Consider the following 18,810-nt stretch of genomic DNA (forward strand, 5'->3'; position numbering starts at 1 on the left):
ACACACAATACCCCCATAATGACAAAGCGAGTTTTTCAAAAAAAATTGCAAGTATATTAAAAATAAAAACCTGAAATACCTTATTTACGTAAGTATTCATACCCTTTGCTATGAGACCTGAAATTGAGCTCAGGTGCATCCTGTTTCCATTGATCATCCTTGAGATGTTTCTACAACTTGATTGGAGGCCACCTGTGGTAAATTCAATTGATTGATCATGATTTGGAAAGGCACACACACCTGTCTATATAAGGTCCCACAGTTGAAAGTGCATGTCAAAGCAAAAACCAAGCCATGAGGTCCAAGGAATTGTCCGTTGAGCTCCGAGACAGGATTGCGTTGAGGCACAGATCTGGGGAAGGGTACCAAAGAATTACTCCAGCGCATTGAAGGTCCCCAAGAACATAGTGGCCTCCATCATTCTTAAATGGAAGAAGTTTGGAACCACCAAGTCTTCCTAGAGCTGGCAGCCTGGCGAAACTGAACAATCGGGGGAGAAGGGCCTTGGTCAGGGAGGTGACCAAGAACTCGACAGTCACTCTGACAGAGATCTAGAGTTCCTCTGTGGAGATGGGAGAAACTAGAAGGACAACCATCTCTGCAGCACTCAACTAATCAGGCCTTTATGGTAGAGTGGCCAGACAGAAGCCACTCCTCAGTATAAGGCACATGACAGCCTGCTTAGAGTTTGCCAAAAGGCACCTAAAGACTCCTAGACCATGAGCAGCAAGATTCTCTGGTCTGATGAAACCAAGATTCAACTCTTTGGCCTGAATGCCAAGCATCACATCTGGAAGAAACCTGGCACCGTCCCTACGGTGAAGCATGGTGGTGGCAGCATCATGCTTTGGGGGTGTTTTTCAGCGGCAGGGACTAGGAGACCCTAAGCACACAGCCAATACAATGCAGAAGTGGCTTCATGTCAGGTCTCTGAATGTCCTTGAGTGGCCAGCCAAAGCCCAGACCAGATTGAATATCTCTGGTGAGACCTGAAAATAGCTGTGCAGCAACGCTCCCCATCCAGCCTGACAGAGCTTGAGAGGATCTGCAGAGAAAAATGGGAGAAACTCCCCAAATACAAGTGTGCCAAGCTTGTAGCGTCATACCCAATACGACTTGAGGCTGTAATTGCTGCCAAAGGTGCTTCAACAATGTACTGAGTAAAGGGTCTGAATACTTATCTAAATGTGATATTTCCATTTTTTGTTTTTAATAAATTACCAAAAATGTCTAAAAAACTGTTTTTTCTTTGTCATTATGGGGTATTGTATGTAGATTGAGGGGGGAAAACGATGTAATAATTTTTCAAATAAGCCTGTAACCTAACAAAATTAGGAAAAAGCCAAGGGGTCTGAATGCTTCCCGAAGGCACTGTACGTTTGGAAAATAAGTATAGAAGGACCAGCAGAGACACTGAGTTAGATATCAACTAACTTATTACACAATTGAGACCCATGTCTGCTACTTCACAACACTAACAGGAAGTTGCATATCTTTATTTTGGCAGGAGAATATACCATCCATCAGACCAAGTGCCGATAGTTCCTTAATCACTGACTACGTTGTTGTCCCAAAGGTTTTTGTAAACGAATGTATACCCATGCCAACAAAAATGATATCCTATGGAGCAATATAAAAACACATACATATACAAGTTCAAAACAGCAAAAAGATTTGCGTTGCCATACTAAACAGTTATCAAATGCAATACCTACAAACAGCTCCCAGGTACAACACCGTTCAGCCTGCCTTCTCCCTCCTCTGTCACTCTATCTTACACTCACTCTCTCTCCCTCTATTTCTCTGCCTCTCTCTCCTTTCCACCTTACCTCCAACCTCCTTCTCCCATCTTACCTCCTCTCCACTATAAGGCTCAATGATCAACCCAGTTGGCGTAAATAGTAACTATTTCAGGGACAGGGTCTGTTGGTCGTGGGGATAAATGACCGTCTGTTCTCCTGTTCCAGTCAGCATCCAGTGAGCCTCAAACAGAGAGATGAGAGAAGCACTCAAGGACCTGGTAGGAGCACAGAACATCACTCACAAACTAACTGATCATGAGGCACTTGTGACAACTGCTGATGTTAAAAGAGCTTTATAAATACATTTGATTAACTGATGAGGCACACGTTGAAATTACTAATCTTTTTGTTATGTGGCACTTAGCCTATGTCAATGTTACAAACAACGTAGGCCTATGTATCCAATTTCACTGTTGACAGTAATCTCAAACATGAATCATGTCTGTGTACTGTATACCCTAATGATGCCCTTTGTTTCAATGAGTTATGAGGTACAGTTTGGAGTGAACAGGGAATGACATTAAGGTCTGAAAGGCACTTGTCCATCAGACAAGTCAGCAGTATTTTGTTGGTCACTTCTCTCTTGCCCCGAAAATTTTATTTTCACACAACATTGTCAGAACCTGTTGGTCACTTAAGTAAACAACAGGGAGCAAGCAGAAACAAATCTGTTTTACTGGCCTGTTCTGGTTATAAATGTATTTTCAAGATGTCGACACATTCTGCTCGCCCAGACCAAAAGTTATGTTTTAAAAGCAGACTTTTAAAGCCAAAAGGTTTAAATCGTCTCACCACAAAAACAGGCTTTTGCTATTATACCGTCCAAAACAAGTGTATTGGTGTCAATTACAAGCAATGTGGTCGCCTGTTATTCCTCTACACGAGTTGAAAACTTGTGTAGTGTCACAGGAAAAGTTTGGCTCTTAAATCAGGCCATATTAACGCTTGTTATTATTATTTTTCACTTCATTTTTTGCATTTCTAGGTGACAATATCGCCTGTTTCAATTACTCTTGTTGTAAACGCCTGTCATGTATTCTGATACTTGATCTTTACACCTGTCCAGTGAGTATTTACAGGTGAATAGATCGCCTGTCTTCTGTACATGAAGATAAATGTCCTTTCCTTTCCTAGCTCTCTTTCCTCCTTTCCTTTCCTAATTTTCTTTAACAAATGTTCTTATTTCCTTTCTTCCTATCCTTTTCCTCGTTTTCTAGCTCTCTTTTAGGGATGGGCATGAGTAATCGAGTAAACGGACGTCAAAGATCGATCTTTAACCAGAGATTTTGTTTAATACTGTAAAACTATTTGGTGGAATGTGCTTTGTGGCTGCTTGAACGGACAAGTGAAATTTTGTCTTGAAGATAACGTTAATTTGCTTTGAATCTACTGTTCCATTTATACATGCACATTTGCAGACGCAACAAAAATAAAACCAAGCCAAGCATCACACCGTTCTTCTCCCTAAATTCCTTTTTCCCCCGTCCCATTCACTCAATTGCATTCTGACTGCTCCCTACAAACACATGCTGTATGCACACAAGCTCCCGTTAGGACTACAGAAATGCCTATAAAAACATCAGTTCGATGTATCCCATCTAACTAATGGGATACACAAGCTACATTCCTTGCCAAATGACGACAGTCTCATCACAAATTAAAAATGGACTGGTTGATTGAAGTAGGAAAATATGTGTTCCAACAACGAGCTGCAGTTTTGGAATAATTGCTTTGAGTCTATTTTCCATTTAAGCTCCTCTGCGAACTGCTGGTGCCTTTTAGAATGGGTTAGCCTAGGCTATAACCCCCCTAAACGTAAATAGGTTCACACTGAAAATATGCAAAAACATTAGTTTGATAAAGACAAAGAGTGTATTTTCATCAGGATCATTAAGCATATGCCTACTCGCCAAACGGATGTCGTGGCCGTAATTCATCTCCATGCAGTGTTCAATGCTGAATTCAAATCAAATGTTATAGTTCGCATACACATATTTAGCAGATTATTGCGGGTGTCGCAAAATGCTTCTTCCTAGCTCCAACAGTGCAGTAATATCTAACAATACACATGAATCTAAAAGTAAAATAATGCAATTAAGAAATATAGAATATATGTATATATATGGATGTATAAACATTATGTGGATAGAATATGTAGCGTATCTGAAGAATACGTAGGACAGAATAGTGTATATATATACACAGCAGTAGTTGAATAGGATGGACCATATGTAAACATTATTACATTTTTAATTTGGAAAAATATTTTAGTCTATTATCGTGTTTTTCTTACTGTAAATTAGATGTGTCTTGACTGTGACAAGGGCTCCGGTAATAAGAGTGTCTTGTCTTCTAAATGAACAGAGCAAGGCTATGCTATTGCACAGCCATAATGTCACAGTTGTAGTGATGAGACCAAAACGCAGCAGGTATGTGTATGCTCATCTTGACGTTTTAATAAATTCAAAATGAACACCAAATTAACAAAAGAACGAACGATCAACAAAACAGTCTGGTAAGGCACAAGGCTAAACACAGAACAATCTCCCACAAATGACAAACACACCCTAATATATGGGACTCTCAATCAAAGGCAAATAGACAACACCTGCCTTCAACTGAGAGTCCCAACCCCAATTAACCAAACATAGAAACAGACACACTAGACTAAACATAGAATACATGAAAATCAAACAGTGCCCAAAAACCCCGGAATTTTTAAATCAAATGCCCCTTCAACAAACACACCACCCCGAACCACATAAAACGAATACCCTCTGCCACGTCCTGACCAAACTACAATGACAATTAACCCTTATACTGGCCAGGACGTGACACATAAGCTTCTACAAGTAAGCGCCACTGCTGAGGTTACTGGTGTTCTGCGATATAATATTGACATTATGGTTTCAATGAATTCATTTTAAACGCCACTTGCTTTTTTATTGACTGAATATATATGGGGCAATTTAGCAAGGAGGATTTGTTATCTGTAATGGTTATGATACATTTTGCTTTGTTGCGACCTGTTGGCATATACTGTAGATAAATCCGCAAATATGTTTTTTCCATTTGAGTATCCCAGCACTCTAAAAAAAATCATGTGAGTAGTTAGCAGTCTAAAGATCCCTACTCCCTTTCCTCCTTTCCTTTCATAGCTCCCTTTCTGTCCATCCTTTCCTAGACCCCTTTTCTCCTTTACTTTCCTACCTTCATTTCCTCCTTTCCTTTCCTAGCTCTTTTGGGTCCTTTTGTTTCCTAGCTCCTTTCCTCCTTTTCTTTCTAACCTTTCTGAGCTTCCTTGACTTGCTCCCTTTCTTTGTCTTCTAGCTTCGTTTCCTCCTTTCCTATCGCCCTTTCCTCCCATCCTTTCCTAGCTCTTTTTCATCCTTTTCTATCTTAATTTCCTCCTTTCCTAGCTCACTTTCCTTATTTCCTTTCCTATATCCTTTCCTCTTCTCCTTTCCTAGCTCTCTTTCCTACCTCAGTTTCCTAATTTCCTTTCCTTTCCTTCCTCCTTTCCTTTCCTCCTAACCATTCTAAGCTTCCTTTATAAGCCCCATTTCCTAGTTTGTTTTCCACATTTCCTAGCTCCCTTTCTTTGATCCTTTCCTCCTTTCCTTTGCTTTGCTAGCTCTGTTTCCTGCTATCCTTTCCTAACTAATTTTCCTTCCCTAGCTTCCTTTCCTTTCCTCCTTTTCCTAGCCCCCTTTCTTTTCCTCATTTCCTAGCTTCCTTTCCTTGCTCTCGTTCCTTCCTTTCCTCCCATCCTATCCTTTCCTAACTCCCTTTCCTCCTATCCTGTCCTAGCTCCCTTTCCTAATTTCCTTTCCTCATTTCCTAGATCCTTTTCCCAGGAAAGGAGGAAAGTGAGCTAGAAACGGTGCAAAGGAAGCTCAGAAATGATAGGAGGACGGAAAGGAAACCAGGAAAGGAAGAAAAGGGAAAAGCTAGGGAAGAAAAGGGAGCAAGGAAAGGAAAAGAGTTATGAGAGGAAATGAGATAAGGAAAGGAAGCTAGGAAAGGGAAGGAGGAAAGGGAGCTGGAATGGAAGCTGGGAACGTAAAGGAAGAAAGGGAGCTAGAAAAAAGAAAGAAGGAAAGAGACCTAAAAAAGGAACAAAATAAAGAAAGAGAGCTAGGAAAGGACTAGCAGAAATGGCGCTAGGAAAGGAAGTTAGGAATGGAGGATAGGAAAGGACAGGGCAGAAAGAGAGCTAGGAAAGGACAGGAAAGAAATCTCAGCAAGTTAGGAGAAGTCATGGTATCGATATTAGCATTTTTTGCATTATGTTCTAATTAAGCAATAAGGCACGAGGAGGTGTGGTATATGGTCAATATACCACGGCTAAGGGCTGTTCGTTGCGCGACGCAAAGCGGAGTGCCTGGATACAGCCCTTAGCCGTGGTATATTGTCTATATACCAAAAAGCCCAGAGGTGCATTATTGCTATTATAAACTGGTTGCCAACCTAATTAGAGCAGTAAAAATAAATGCTTTGTCATACCCGTGGTATACGGTCTGATATACCATAACTGTCAGCCAATCAGTATTCAGTGCTCGAACCACCCAGTTTATAATCATCTATAAGTGACTTTGTCAGCTTTACACTCAATTTTAGACCATGGTGCTTCACAATCAATTTTAGATCGTTTCGGATGATTTGGACATCATGCACGAAAAATGCTAATATCTACACCAAGACTTAAATGGGATTTGTGCCACCAATGCTAAAACGTTAGCATTTGGAAACAGTGCCAGGGAAACTAAACCAAAGCATGGATTGCTGTCATACCTTGTCCATAGATTGCTTACAAGGTAAAGAAACCAATGTGTCATTTTATAATTCCAGTGGACTATTCCTTTAATGTTAAATACAATACCTTAAACATGCACTATGCAGAAATAGCTCCTGCGTTTTCTGGTTGCTAAAATTCTAATAGTTCGCCTAATTTCAGTTTATTTTACAAAATAGGCAAGTAGAGAGTCATTGTACGATCTAAATGCTGTGAAATATGTATTTTCAGCTGTTTCAAGCTGGTGTACAAAACCGAAAGTAAAAGACACAAAAAGATACTAAAGAATAGGAAGCATAAAAATAGTGCACATAGAACCGATCTACCGCTTCTTAGACATGCTTTCAATGACAATGACAGATCTATACCTCATATTTCTATGTGAATTTGGTCGGGTTTCCCAAAAAGTTACATATTGCAGCTTTAAATGCACACTTAGTGTACAAAACATTAAGAACACCTGTTCTTTCCATGACAGAGACTGACCAGGTGAATTCAGGTGAACGCTATGATCCCTTATTGATGTCACTTGTTAAATCCACTTCAATCAGTGTAGATGAAGGGTAGGAGACAGGTTAAAGAAGGGTTGAAATGTTTGTTTTTGACAACTAAGACATGGATTGTGAATGTGTGGCATTCATAGGGTGAATGGGCAAGACAAAAGACTGAAATGCCTTTGAACGGGGTATGGTAGTAGATGCCAGGCGCACTGGTTTGTGTCAAGAACTGCAATGTTGTTGGGTTTTTTCACGCTCAACAGTGTGTACCAAGAAAGGTCCACCGCCCAAAGGACATCCAGCCAACTTGACACTGTGGGAAGCATTGGAGTCAGCATGGGCCAGCATCCCTGTGGAACACTTTCGACATCTTGTAGAGTCCGTGCCCCAATGAATTGAGGCTGTTCTGAGGGCGGGGGGGGGGGGGGGGGGGGGACGGGGGTACATTTAAACAGGGGAATATTTGTTTGAAAAGCTGTTTGATGTACAGAAGACAGGTGGTCTATTCACCTGTAAATGCACACTGGACATGTGAAAAGATCACATGTAAAAATGACATTTGACACTTGAAAAAAAGCAATTGAACAACATATCAACCATTAACATCATCTGTAAATGCACACTGGACATTCACAACACGTGTGTAGTGTAATACCAAGCGACAACACCGCTTGTAATAGATACCAATCCAATGCGTTTTCAGGGTGAGACAATTTCAACCTTTTGGCTTTCCATACCCAGTGTAGCCCCAATGTTAGGCTACTGGAATTCAGTTGTGATAAATCACTTGCCTATTTGGGAAACCACAGAACAGGCTCAACTTGCCCGCCGGCCATAAATGCCATAAATTGTCCGTCATTTACTTCAACAATGGGGATTTTAGGCTTACTGGAATTCTTTGCAGTTTTGTTGTTTTCAGAAAAAGAAAACAGCCCAGTTCACTTGCCCCAGGTAATATGGCAACCATTAAGGTCAATCACTGGTGAAGACATTTTGTACTCTAGGTGCGGTACTGGAGGCTTTACCTGTTGACGTTGGTATTGGGAATTGGGGGATCATTTCAATTGGGGATGCAAGTTTCCATCATGGCTTCTCCAGCTGAGGTAAGAAAGAACACTGACGGCCAGCTCTGAGCTCTGCAGTGTTCAGTATTTGCTGTGAGGAGCTAAGGGATCAAAGTTAATGTACACAATGCATAATATGAGTAATAACATATGGATCACAACATCTGGCCATGCCATTGCCATAAGGAATAAACATATTATTCTTTGAGCCAAATCTCATTGTAGTAAACCCGTGTCTCTCCCTCTTTGTGTGTCTGTAGCATATCCAGAGATTTGTGAACCAGACCTGGCTGGGGAGGTATGAGGTTCCAGTAAGCGATTCAACCAACATGCTCATATGGTCTTTCATAGTGTCTGTGTTCAGCCTGGGAGGATGGGTCGGGGCTATACACAGTGGCAGCCTCTCTGTCACCTACGGCAGGTCAGGCACTGTACACGATACACACACCAGTGTACCCCAGGAAGTGTTGTTTTTATACTAGCTAATGAGGATACTCCTGATGTCTCTTCTGTCTGGATTTGCAGGAAGAAAGCCTTGCTGTTCAACAACATAGTGGCCCTCGTAGCCGCTGTACTGATGGTCTTCAGTCCCATGGCCAAGTCCTTTGAGATGATCCTGCTGGGCAGATTTCTCTATGGATATAATGCTGGTATGTGTCTGTTTTGTCTTGTGTGTGTGTACTTTATTGTGAGAATGTCGGGGCAGCCTGTGGTACTAGTGTTTGAACCATCTCTTGTGCCTTTCTACCTGGCCTCTCCCTCCTCTGTCACTCTCTCTTTCTCTCTTACTCTCGTTGTCTCTCTCTCCTTTCTCTCTCTCGCTCTTTTTCTCTCTCAGGCCTGGGGTGGAACATACACCTGATGTATCTGGGCGAGAGTTCACCCAAGAAGCTGAGAGGATTCCTGACCATCACCATCACCATCTTCAATAACCTGGGGAAGGTCATGGGTCAGATTGTTGGAATCAAGTCAGTACCATCAATGTTATAGTTGACCGTCCTGAGTCTTCTCCACTTTAGATCGAATCTTCTCACTCTCACGTGACCCTGTCCTGGCCATTGGCATGTATTCATGATGCCAGGGGAAGCCAGTCTTCACCAAAAAATTGAACAAGAAAAAAACATAAAATAATGGTCAAAAAGAGTATGATACTGTTGCCACTCGTAGCATTGAATGCAAGAGAAGCCTGCGAGCATTTGGCCTCCCTTGATATTTTTAAACAATAGTAGCGTTCAGCTAAACTGAGTTCGCTCATCTGTGAATGGTCCTGGAACACCAAAAAAAAGTATGAAGGGAAGCCAGTTTGGATTTGGCTTCACACCAATCACATTACATCAAGTCAAACGTCATTGACAGAAAATAATTATTACTTGTTGCATCTTCTATCCTCCAGTGCCTAGCTAGCCAGCATTAAATTGTCCCTTTCATAAATTAGTCATGGATGGAGATAGGGATTTGGACTTGTCGTTTTTTTTTATCCTAAGTACTGGCCAATGACTATAACGGCAATTCTGATCCAACCACAAATTCATACATTGTGCCTCTGGTCCGAGAGGATTGAAGTTTAATATGTAGCTAGATGTAGTAGGCTAATGTTAAATAGCTGGCTAAGCGTTGCCAATGAAAGGAAGTTAGGCTAGCGAGCAAGCATTTTAACCAGGTAGCCTAGGACAACAAAAACTAAAATAGTGTACTGTATGACAGTTTCGTCAACATGAAAGAGAGGAGGATGGCATTGGCGTTTCTCTACAAGTAGGGTGAGTCAACATGTCTTTTCTACTTACACACACACACAACACACACACACACACACACACACACACACACACACACACACACACACACACACACACACACACACACACACACACACACACACACACAGAAATCAGTAGCATGGACTGCCACGTGATATTTAGCTTATGTTGATTGGACTAAATAGTTTTGGGAATCTTTAGTTGTCACTGTACTAGACTAAGCATAGATAATTTGATGATGTTGAAATGGTGCTGGAATAGTGGAGGCAGCTCCTGTTTTCTTTGTGACTTGCCACTCTGTGGTTCTAAATCAATAGTTGTTCAGTAGTCAGAAAATGTCGGTAACATTAACTTGCTTGACCATGCTGTAGGTCATGTAACTGTTTGCCTCCACTATATGATTTGTGGACTTCACCGGACAGAGCTTGCTCTCTGGTTTTGTGATGAAACAAAGGTGTGGTTTAATTTATTCTGCCACTGTGTCTTCTTATTGTCTCGGCCTTAAGCCTATACTGCATATCACTGTGGCAAGACGTGTAGGTTATAGAGCAAACAATGCAATTATCACAACACATAGGTTGTATTATGTCTTTTTCCCCCCTTAGCTTCCCCAGAGATTTTACCAACGCACCGTTACTGGTCCTTGCCAAACTGAAATACAAGATTCTGATTACTCTAATGACAAAGCTCTCAATGACAAATAATGTTTTAACAAAACAATTGTGTGAAACACCAATAATATATTTCCAATTTAGTTGCAGAACTTTGTCAAGCTAGAAAGTTCAAATATCAAAAGATGTAAGTATCGGAATCAAACTGTAGTAGGCAGAGATTCAGTATATTGGAATGGGTCAAGTCTCTCACTCAATCACTCACTCACACACATATACACACACACACTCACTCACTCACTCACTCACTCACTCACTCACTCACTCACTCACTCACTCACTCACTCACTCTGTCTCACTCACTCACTCACTCACTCACTCACACACTCACTCACTCACTCACTCACTCACTCACTCACTCACTCACTCACTCACTCACTCTGTCTCACTCACTCACACACACACACACTCACTCACTCACTCACTCACTCACTCACTCACTCACTCACTCACTCTCTCTCTCTGTCTCACTCATTCTCTCTGTCTCACTCTCTCTTTCTCACTCTCTCTGCAGGGAGCTGATGGGTACCGATGACATGTGGCCCTGGCTCATGGCCCTTGGTGGCCTCCCTGCCATCCTCCAGTTTGTGACCTTGCTGTTCTTCCCTGAGGCTCCCCGCTACCTATACATTGACAAGGGAGACACTGAGGGCTGCAAAAAAGGTATGCGTCCAGTCCAGGCATGGTCTATAACATTACATTACAGTCAAACACATCACAGGGAGGGGGGAGGGCTTGTCATGTTCTTGTTGTATTTATAATTTAATTGGCAATCAGAGAGAGTACGTTTTCTATTGCTTTGATTGATCAACAAATTATTGATCTTTGTGTGTGTGTGTTTGTTTAATAGCCCTGCACTGGCTGTGGCAGGAGGATGACGTGCAGATGGAGATGGATGAAATGGGGAAGGAGAGAGCGAGCATGCAGGGCCAGAATGTTAAGACCATTTGGGATGTGCTGACTTCTCGCTGTGTCAGGTGGCAGCTGTTGGTTCTGGTCATCCCCTGTGCCGGCGTTCAGTTCTGTGGGTTTAACGCGGTGTGGCCAATACCCCTTTCAAACTATTATACAGACCGAAACCATTCTATGCTGGCTCAGATATTTTCTTTTCACATTGTTCTCTCCAGCACGGTTCCAGCAGCAACGTGGATGTGTAACCAGGCCAGCGCAATACAATTCAGCTCGGTCCAAAAGGGCAAAATATTGATCTACGTTCATGGCAATTATACACTACCATTCAAAAGTTTGGGGTCACTTAGAAAACTCCTTGTTTTCGAAAGAAAGCACATTTTTTGTCCATTAAAATAACATCAAATTGTTCAGAAATACAGTGTAGACATTGTTAATGTTGTAAATGACTATTGTAGCTGGAAACGGCTGATTTTTTATGGAATATCTACATAGGCGTACAGAGGCCCATTATCAGCAACCATCACTCCTGTGTTCCAATGGCATGTTGTGTTAGCTAATCCAAGTTTATAATTTGAAAAGGCTAATTGGTCATTAGAAAATCCTTTTGCAATTATGTTAGCACAGCTGAAACTGTTGTGCTTACTAAGAAGCAATAAAACTGTCCTTCTTTAGACTAGTTGAGTATCTGGAGCATCAGCATTTGTAGGTTCGATTACAGGCTCAAAATGGCCAGAAACAAATAACTTTCTTCTGAAACTCGTCAGTCTATTCTTGTTCTGAGAAATTAAGGCTATTCCTTGCGAGAAATTGCCAAGAAACTGAAGCTCTGGTACAACACTGTGTACTACTTCCTTCACTGAACAGCCCAAACTGTCTCTAACAAGAATAGGAAGAGGAGTGGGAGGCCCAGTTGCACAACTGAGCAAGAGGACAAGTGCATTAGAGTGTCTAGTTTGAAAAACAAGACGCCTCACAAGTCCTCAACTGGCAGCTTCATTAAATATTACCCGCAAAACACCAGTCTCAACGTCAACAGTTAACTTGAGGTGATTCCGAGATGCTGGCCTTCTAGGCAGTGTTCCTTTGTCCAGTGTCTGTGTTCTTTTGCCCATCTTAATCTTTTCTTTTTATTGGCCAGTCTGAGATATGGCTTTTTCTTTGCAACTCTGCTTAGAAGGCCAGCATCCCGGAGTCGCCTCTTCACTGTTGATCTTTAGACTGGTGTCAGTTTTCAGCTGTGCTAACATAATTGCAAAAGGGTTTTCTAATTATCAATTAGCCTTTTAAAATGATTAACTTGGATTAGCTAACACAACGTGCCATTGGAACACAGGAGTGATGGTTGCTATGTAGATATTCCATTAAAAATCAGCTGTTTCCAGCTACAATAGTAATTTACAACATTAACGATGTCTACGCTGTATTTCTGATCAATTTGATGTTATTTTAATGGACAAAAAAAATTGCTTTTCTTTCAAAGACAAGGACATTTCTAATTGAGCCCAAACTTTTGAACGGTAGTGTACATTTAATGTAAATGCGTTATAATTGACTGATAATGTCATTCTGCATTCTTAATCAAACTTAAGAACTGTTCCAATTTTCCAGCTAAGCCCCCTTCTTGCTCTACCTTTTCTTGTCGTTCTCCTTTTATCTCATCGTCTCCACAATTACCCAAAATGACCCAAAATGTGTTCTATAGATTTATTTCTACGCTTTCGACATCTTCCGTGAAGCTGGAGTAGCAGAGGACAAGATGCATTACCTTTCCATTGGCATCGGAACAACAGATCTCATCACCATCACTCTCAGTGTAAGTACCATACCGTAGGTCATAGCAGAGAATACCATCACTGTCTGTAACTGAGCCGAGTCCTAAAAAGTGTTTCAAATTGAGAATCTTGTTTGAACATGTCCAGGTCTAGGCTTAATCTGTTTCCGGATGACATCCTTTCCCTTGACCTTTTCCCTTGACAAAGCCTTGTTGTCCCACAATCAGTCTGTTGTGTCCATAGATATACACACAAATGTTAATAATATAAATTATATTGTTTTGTTTATGTCATTTATATTGTTTCGTTTCTATAATGTGTTTACAATACATTACGGGTTGTGCCGTGGGCCAGTCTCTGTTGATAGACCGCGCGGGCAGGAAGATGCTGATGGGCTATGGCTACCTGTTGATGGGAGTCATCATGTCCGTCCTGATTGTTATGCTGTCTGTCAAGGTAACTAACAGGTCAAACCCTCAGGGCTTTTCTGGGTTGTTCTTTCATATTATAATAATATATGCCACCTAGCTGACATTTACTCACCAAGCTTAAACGCCAAATCAACTTACAGTGGCAAGAAAAGTATGTGGATTTCTGCATAAATTAGTCATAACATAACATCTTCATCTACAGTAGGTCACAACAATAGACAAACACAGTCTGCTTAAACTAATAACACACAGAAAATGATACGTTTTCATGTCTTTATTGAACACACCGTGTAAACATTCACAGTGTAGGGTGGAAAAAGTATGTGAACCCTTGAATTTAGTAACTGTTTGACCCTCCTTTGGCAGCAATAACCTCAACCAAACATTTTTTGTAGATCAGACCTGCACAACGGTCAGGAGGAATTTTGGACCATTCCTCTATACAAAACTGCTTCAGTTCAGCAATATTCTTGGGATGTCTGGTGTGAACTGCTCTCTTGAGGTCATGCCGCAGCATCTCAATCGGGTTGAGGTCAGGACTCTGACTGGGCCACTCCAGAAGGGGTATTTTCTTCTGTTGAAGCCATTCTGTTTTTGATTTACTTCTATGTTTTGGGTCATTGTCCTGTTGCTTCACCCAACTTCTGTTGAGCTTCAATTGGCAGACAGATAGCCAAACATTCTCCTGCAAAATATCTTGATAAACTTGGGAATTCATTTTTCCGTCGATGATAGCAAGCTGTCCAGGCCCTGAGGCAGCAAAGCAGCCCCAAACCATGATGCTCCCTCCACCATACTTTACAGTTGGGATGAGGTTTTGATGTTGGTGTGCTGAGGCTTTTTTGTCCACACATAGTGTTGTGTGTTCCTTCCAAACAACTCAACTGTAGTTCCATCTGTCCACAGAATATTTTGGCAGTAGTGCTATGGAACATCCAGGTGCACTTTTGCAAACTTCAGATGTGCAGCAATGTTTTTTTTAGACAGCAGTGGCTTCTTCCGTGGTGTCCTCCCCTGAACACCATTCTTTTTAGTGTTTTACGTATCGTAGACTCGTCAACAGAGATATTAGCATGTTCCAGAGATTTCTGTAAGTCTTTAGCTGACACTCTAGGATTCTTCTTAACCTCATTGAACATTCTGCGCTGTGCTCCTGCAGTCATCTTTGCAGGACGGCCACTCATAGGGAGAGTAGCAACAGTGCTGAACTTTCTCCATTTATAGACAATTTGTCTTTGCGTCGACTGATGAACATCAAAGCTTTTAGAGATACTTTTGTAACCCTTTCCAGCTTTATGCAAGTCAACAATTCTTAATATTAGGTCTTCTGAGATCTCTTTTGTTCAAGGCATGGTTCACATCAGGCAATGCTTCTTGTGAATAGCAAACTCACATCTTGTGTTTTTTATAGGGCAAGGCAGCTCTAACCAACATCTCCGATTTCGTCTCATTGATTGAACTCCAGGTTAGCTGACTCCTGACTCCAATTAGCCTAGGGATTCACATACGTTTTCCAACCTACACTGTGAATGTTTAAATGATGTATTCAATATAGACAAGAAAAATGCAATAATTTGTGTGTTATTAGTTTAAGCACGCTATGTTTGTCTATTGTTATGACTTAGATGAAGATTAGATCAAATTTGATGACCAATTTATGCAGAAATCCAGGTAATTCCAAAGGGTTCACATACTTTTTCTTGCCACTGTATACATGTATATGATGTGATTCCTGCTGAAATTGAACCCACAGCTTTGATGTTGCTGGTGCCATGCCATAGAAGAAGGGCCAAGCATGAGATCCAATACAGTTATTTGTCTCTCAACAGGACCAGTACTGGGTCCCGTATGCTAACATCGCCCTCATCTTCTCTGTCATCTGCGTTTATGGACTAGGACCTTGTGAGTTCTCAAAAAATGATAGTCCCCTCATGAGTCATATTTCACAAGTCTACACCTGTGGTCTGAGTGGTTTGTGATTGTAGCTAGCTAAGTGAGCTAACCCCAGACGGAGTTATTTGTCATGGTACTAAATTCTCTTCCTAGCTGGAATAGCCAGCACCCTCCCTGCAGATATCTTCCTTCAGGCCTGGAGACCGTCCGCTTACGTCATTAGTGGCTCCATCAACTGGTTAAGCCTGTTCTTGATTGGGATGTTCTTCCCCTTCATAGTGGTGAGATACTTACTGGTCTAAGTCTTCATGCACACACACTTGATGATTGGAACATACCCTTTTTTTCACAATGGAAACAAATCGAGCCAAGTCAAACTGTACTGGGCTGGCCTGGTTACGCATCCACCATAATTGCTCGGACTGTCCCGGAAAGGACAGTGTAAAAAGAAAACATTCAAACAAGCATAGTATGGTTCAGGTCACCCCCTATAGTGTGAATCAAGCATTAGAACACACTGGTGTCACAATTCTCTAAGACAGAACCCAGAAGCAGACTAGGACAAGGTGAGTAAAATGAAGGTGAGTATTTATTGGTAGTCTTGATGTGTAAATTGAATAATCCAGGAGACGGAAATGCAGCGGAGGTGAGTTGATGAGAGTGAATGGGTTGATCCAATGAAGTCACTGAATCCACCGACGGCCAGGCAAGGGAGTTGAATGTTCCGGGAGAATGACTGTAGACAGAGTAAACGGGAGTGAGTAACCGGCAACAAGTACAGAATAACAAAACAAACTCAGGAAACATGAGGCTGATACGCTGGCACAACATACTGTTCGTTGCTAACGATCCGGCAGGGAATGGATGTCAGGTCAGGGCTTATGAAGAGGTGATGATCAGGACCAGGTGTGCAGATGGTTGATGAGATGCAGGTGGGGTAATCAAAAGTTCTCCCGCCTAGCTTTGTCGCCTGGCAACCAGACAAGGTGCGTTCAGGAACCTCAGACAAAAGACTCCAAAACAAAAAACAGTCAGCTCAGGCAGAAAACAGACTCAGGAAGCGAGATTCCTGACAACTGGACATACTGTAGCAAGCAGTAAGCCTGCTTTTTACTGAAAATAAAATAAATAAGATAAATGCTCATGAATTGTGGTGGACGGTTTCTGAAAGTCTTTCTTTTTTCTGTCATATGCAGGCTAATGGGATACGTGTCCCTTGACAGATGGTCAGTGAGTTACTGTAGATCCTGGTCCTGGGGACACAAAGGGGTGCACATTTTAGCTCTTGCCCTAGCACTACACTCCTGATTCCACTTGTCAACTCATCATCAAACTTTTGATTAGTTGAATCAAGTGTGCTTGGGCTCATCAGTGGCTCCATCAAGAAACACTGCTGTAGATCTATGTATCTGTTTAACATTGGTATTTGTGTGCCCCATGTAGGATGGACTGGGCCAGTTCTGCTTCCTGATCTTTGTAGCATACTGCCTCTTCAGTGCAGCATTCGTACTCTACTTCCTCCCAGAGACCAAAGGCAAGAGCACGGTGGAGATCATGGAGGACTTTAACAAACTCAACTACAAGAACAGGGGAACAGACACCGAAAAGGCTGACTTTGTTATGGCAACGAAATTTTAAAGAAATGTATTGAGTGGCTTGAGCGATATTGGTACACTCTTAGAAAAAAGATTTCCAAAAGGGTTCTTCGGCTATCCCCATAGGAGCACCCTTTTTGTTCCAGGTAGAACCCTCTGTGAAAAGGGTTCTACATGGAAGCCAAAAAGGTTCTACCTGGAACCAAAAAGGGTTCTTCAAAGGGTTCTCCTATGGGGACAGCCGAAGAACCCATTTCTTCTTTTATGGATGTAGATAGCACTTTTTTTTACAAGAGTGTATGCATAGAAGTGTTAAGAGATGTACTTTGTTTAGTTGTTAATTTGAATTTGGCTTTACAGCAAAAAATATGCTATAACGCTGTTCTTACATTCTAGTGGGGGTCCTATATAGGGCTGTGGTGGTCATGAAATTTTGTCAGCAGATGATTGTCAAGCAAATAACTACCGGTCTCAGGGTAATTGACCGTTAATGAACATAAATACATTTAGCATCTCCTGGCTTCCACTCATAGCCTACAAGCCTAATGCAGACCTTTGGAACATCTACATTTAAGAAACTATAATAAATCCATGTAATATTGCCTACACCATCACAATAAATCTATTATTTATTTTAGACAGGTCTAAAGAAACATGATATGAAGAAAATGTAGTCTATTTCAGAAGAACAGAAAAACATACTCTGAGTTGTCCTTTTGTTAGGCCCTGATCTGGCTATGCCAAATGGCTGTGGGCTACAGTAGTTCATTTAGCAGACAAGATTTGCTTAGAATTCCGTGGCATTATTATATATTATTTCATAGTATGAAGAATACAATTGAACATAGCTGAATAAAATCGAAATTATATTTTCTCCAAAGGATTTGAGGGAGTGTGCACGTGGCTATTCTGTGTTGAGTGTATAACAAGGAAACAGCTACTCCTATATGCTTACTTTAGAGTTATTTATGTTGAACTATTCTGTGCGAGAAATAAATATTCTAAACATAGTCTGGGACAGTTGTGGGATACGATAGATACCAAATTAATACAACCACTATCATAAAAAAAAAAACTGTTTTAAACTATGAGCCTGACGCAACAGATGAGAACGTTTAGCTTTAAATGTTGATAAACGATTAGGCTATTTCTTCACATTATAAGCGCAGCAATGCGCACACTATACAACGGATTTTGTAAAGCTGTATCACTTAGATATTACCTTGTAATGAACATTTAAAAAAGTATATTCACGTCAAATCAAATTTGGAATGTTACATTTTTTTGCTATCCGGGTCAAAGGGAAAGTTCGACTGCTGTTACATGTGTCATAGGGTTATCATACAGATATGGTGGATGATATTGTAACAGGGTAAAAAAAACAAAAAAACAAAGCTATCTAAAGTTACTGTATGTTGAGAGAGTATTCTACTGTATTTCTAGATCATTTCATAAAGCCATATTGGCAAATAATCCAACTGTCTGTAGTTTGTAATAGTGTGTAATATTGAGTTGTTTAGATCAGATTGTGCTAATAAATGATGTATCCTTCTGTTAGATTGGAAAATAAATGTTCGAAGTTAATAAATGTCTACAGGCTTTCAACTTTGGTCCCGTGCGG

At 41.1% G+C, this 18,810-nt stretch overlaps 1 protein-coding gene across 1 annotated transcript; it reads left to right on the plus strand.

Annotated features, from left to right (window-relative positions):
* The first annotated feature begins 1,362 nt into the window (after positions 1-1,362).
* Positions 1,363-18,794, plus strand: LOC106565350 (solute carrier family 2, facilitated glucose transporter member 11). The gene is made up of 12 exons (XM_045691539.2): positions 1,363-2,020; positions 8,099-8,197; positions 8,419-8,579; positions 8,684-8,808; positions 8,997-9,126; positions 11,101-11,249; positions 11,437-11,624; positions 13,201-13,311; positions 13,625-13,726; positions 15,531-15,603; positions 15,748-15,875; positions 17,038-18,794. The coding sequence occupies exons 1-12, from the start codon at positions 1,997-1,999 to the stop codon at positions 17,230-17,232; spliced, it is 1,485 nt and encodes a 494-aa protein (XP_045547495.2). The 5' UTR covers positions 1,363-1,996; the 3' UTR covers positions 17,233-18,794.
* The last annotated feature ends 16 nt before the right edge of the window (positions 18,795-18,810 follow it).

The sequence above is a fragment of the Salmo salar genome, chromosome 12, assembly GCF_965601325.2.
Source record: "Salmo salar chromosome 12, fSalSal1, whole genome shotgun sequence".
Classification (NCBI taxonomy): domain Eukaryota; kingdom Metazoa; phylum Chordata; class Actinopteri; order Salmoniformes; family Salmonidae; genus Salmo; species Salmo salar.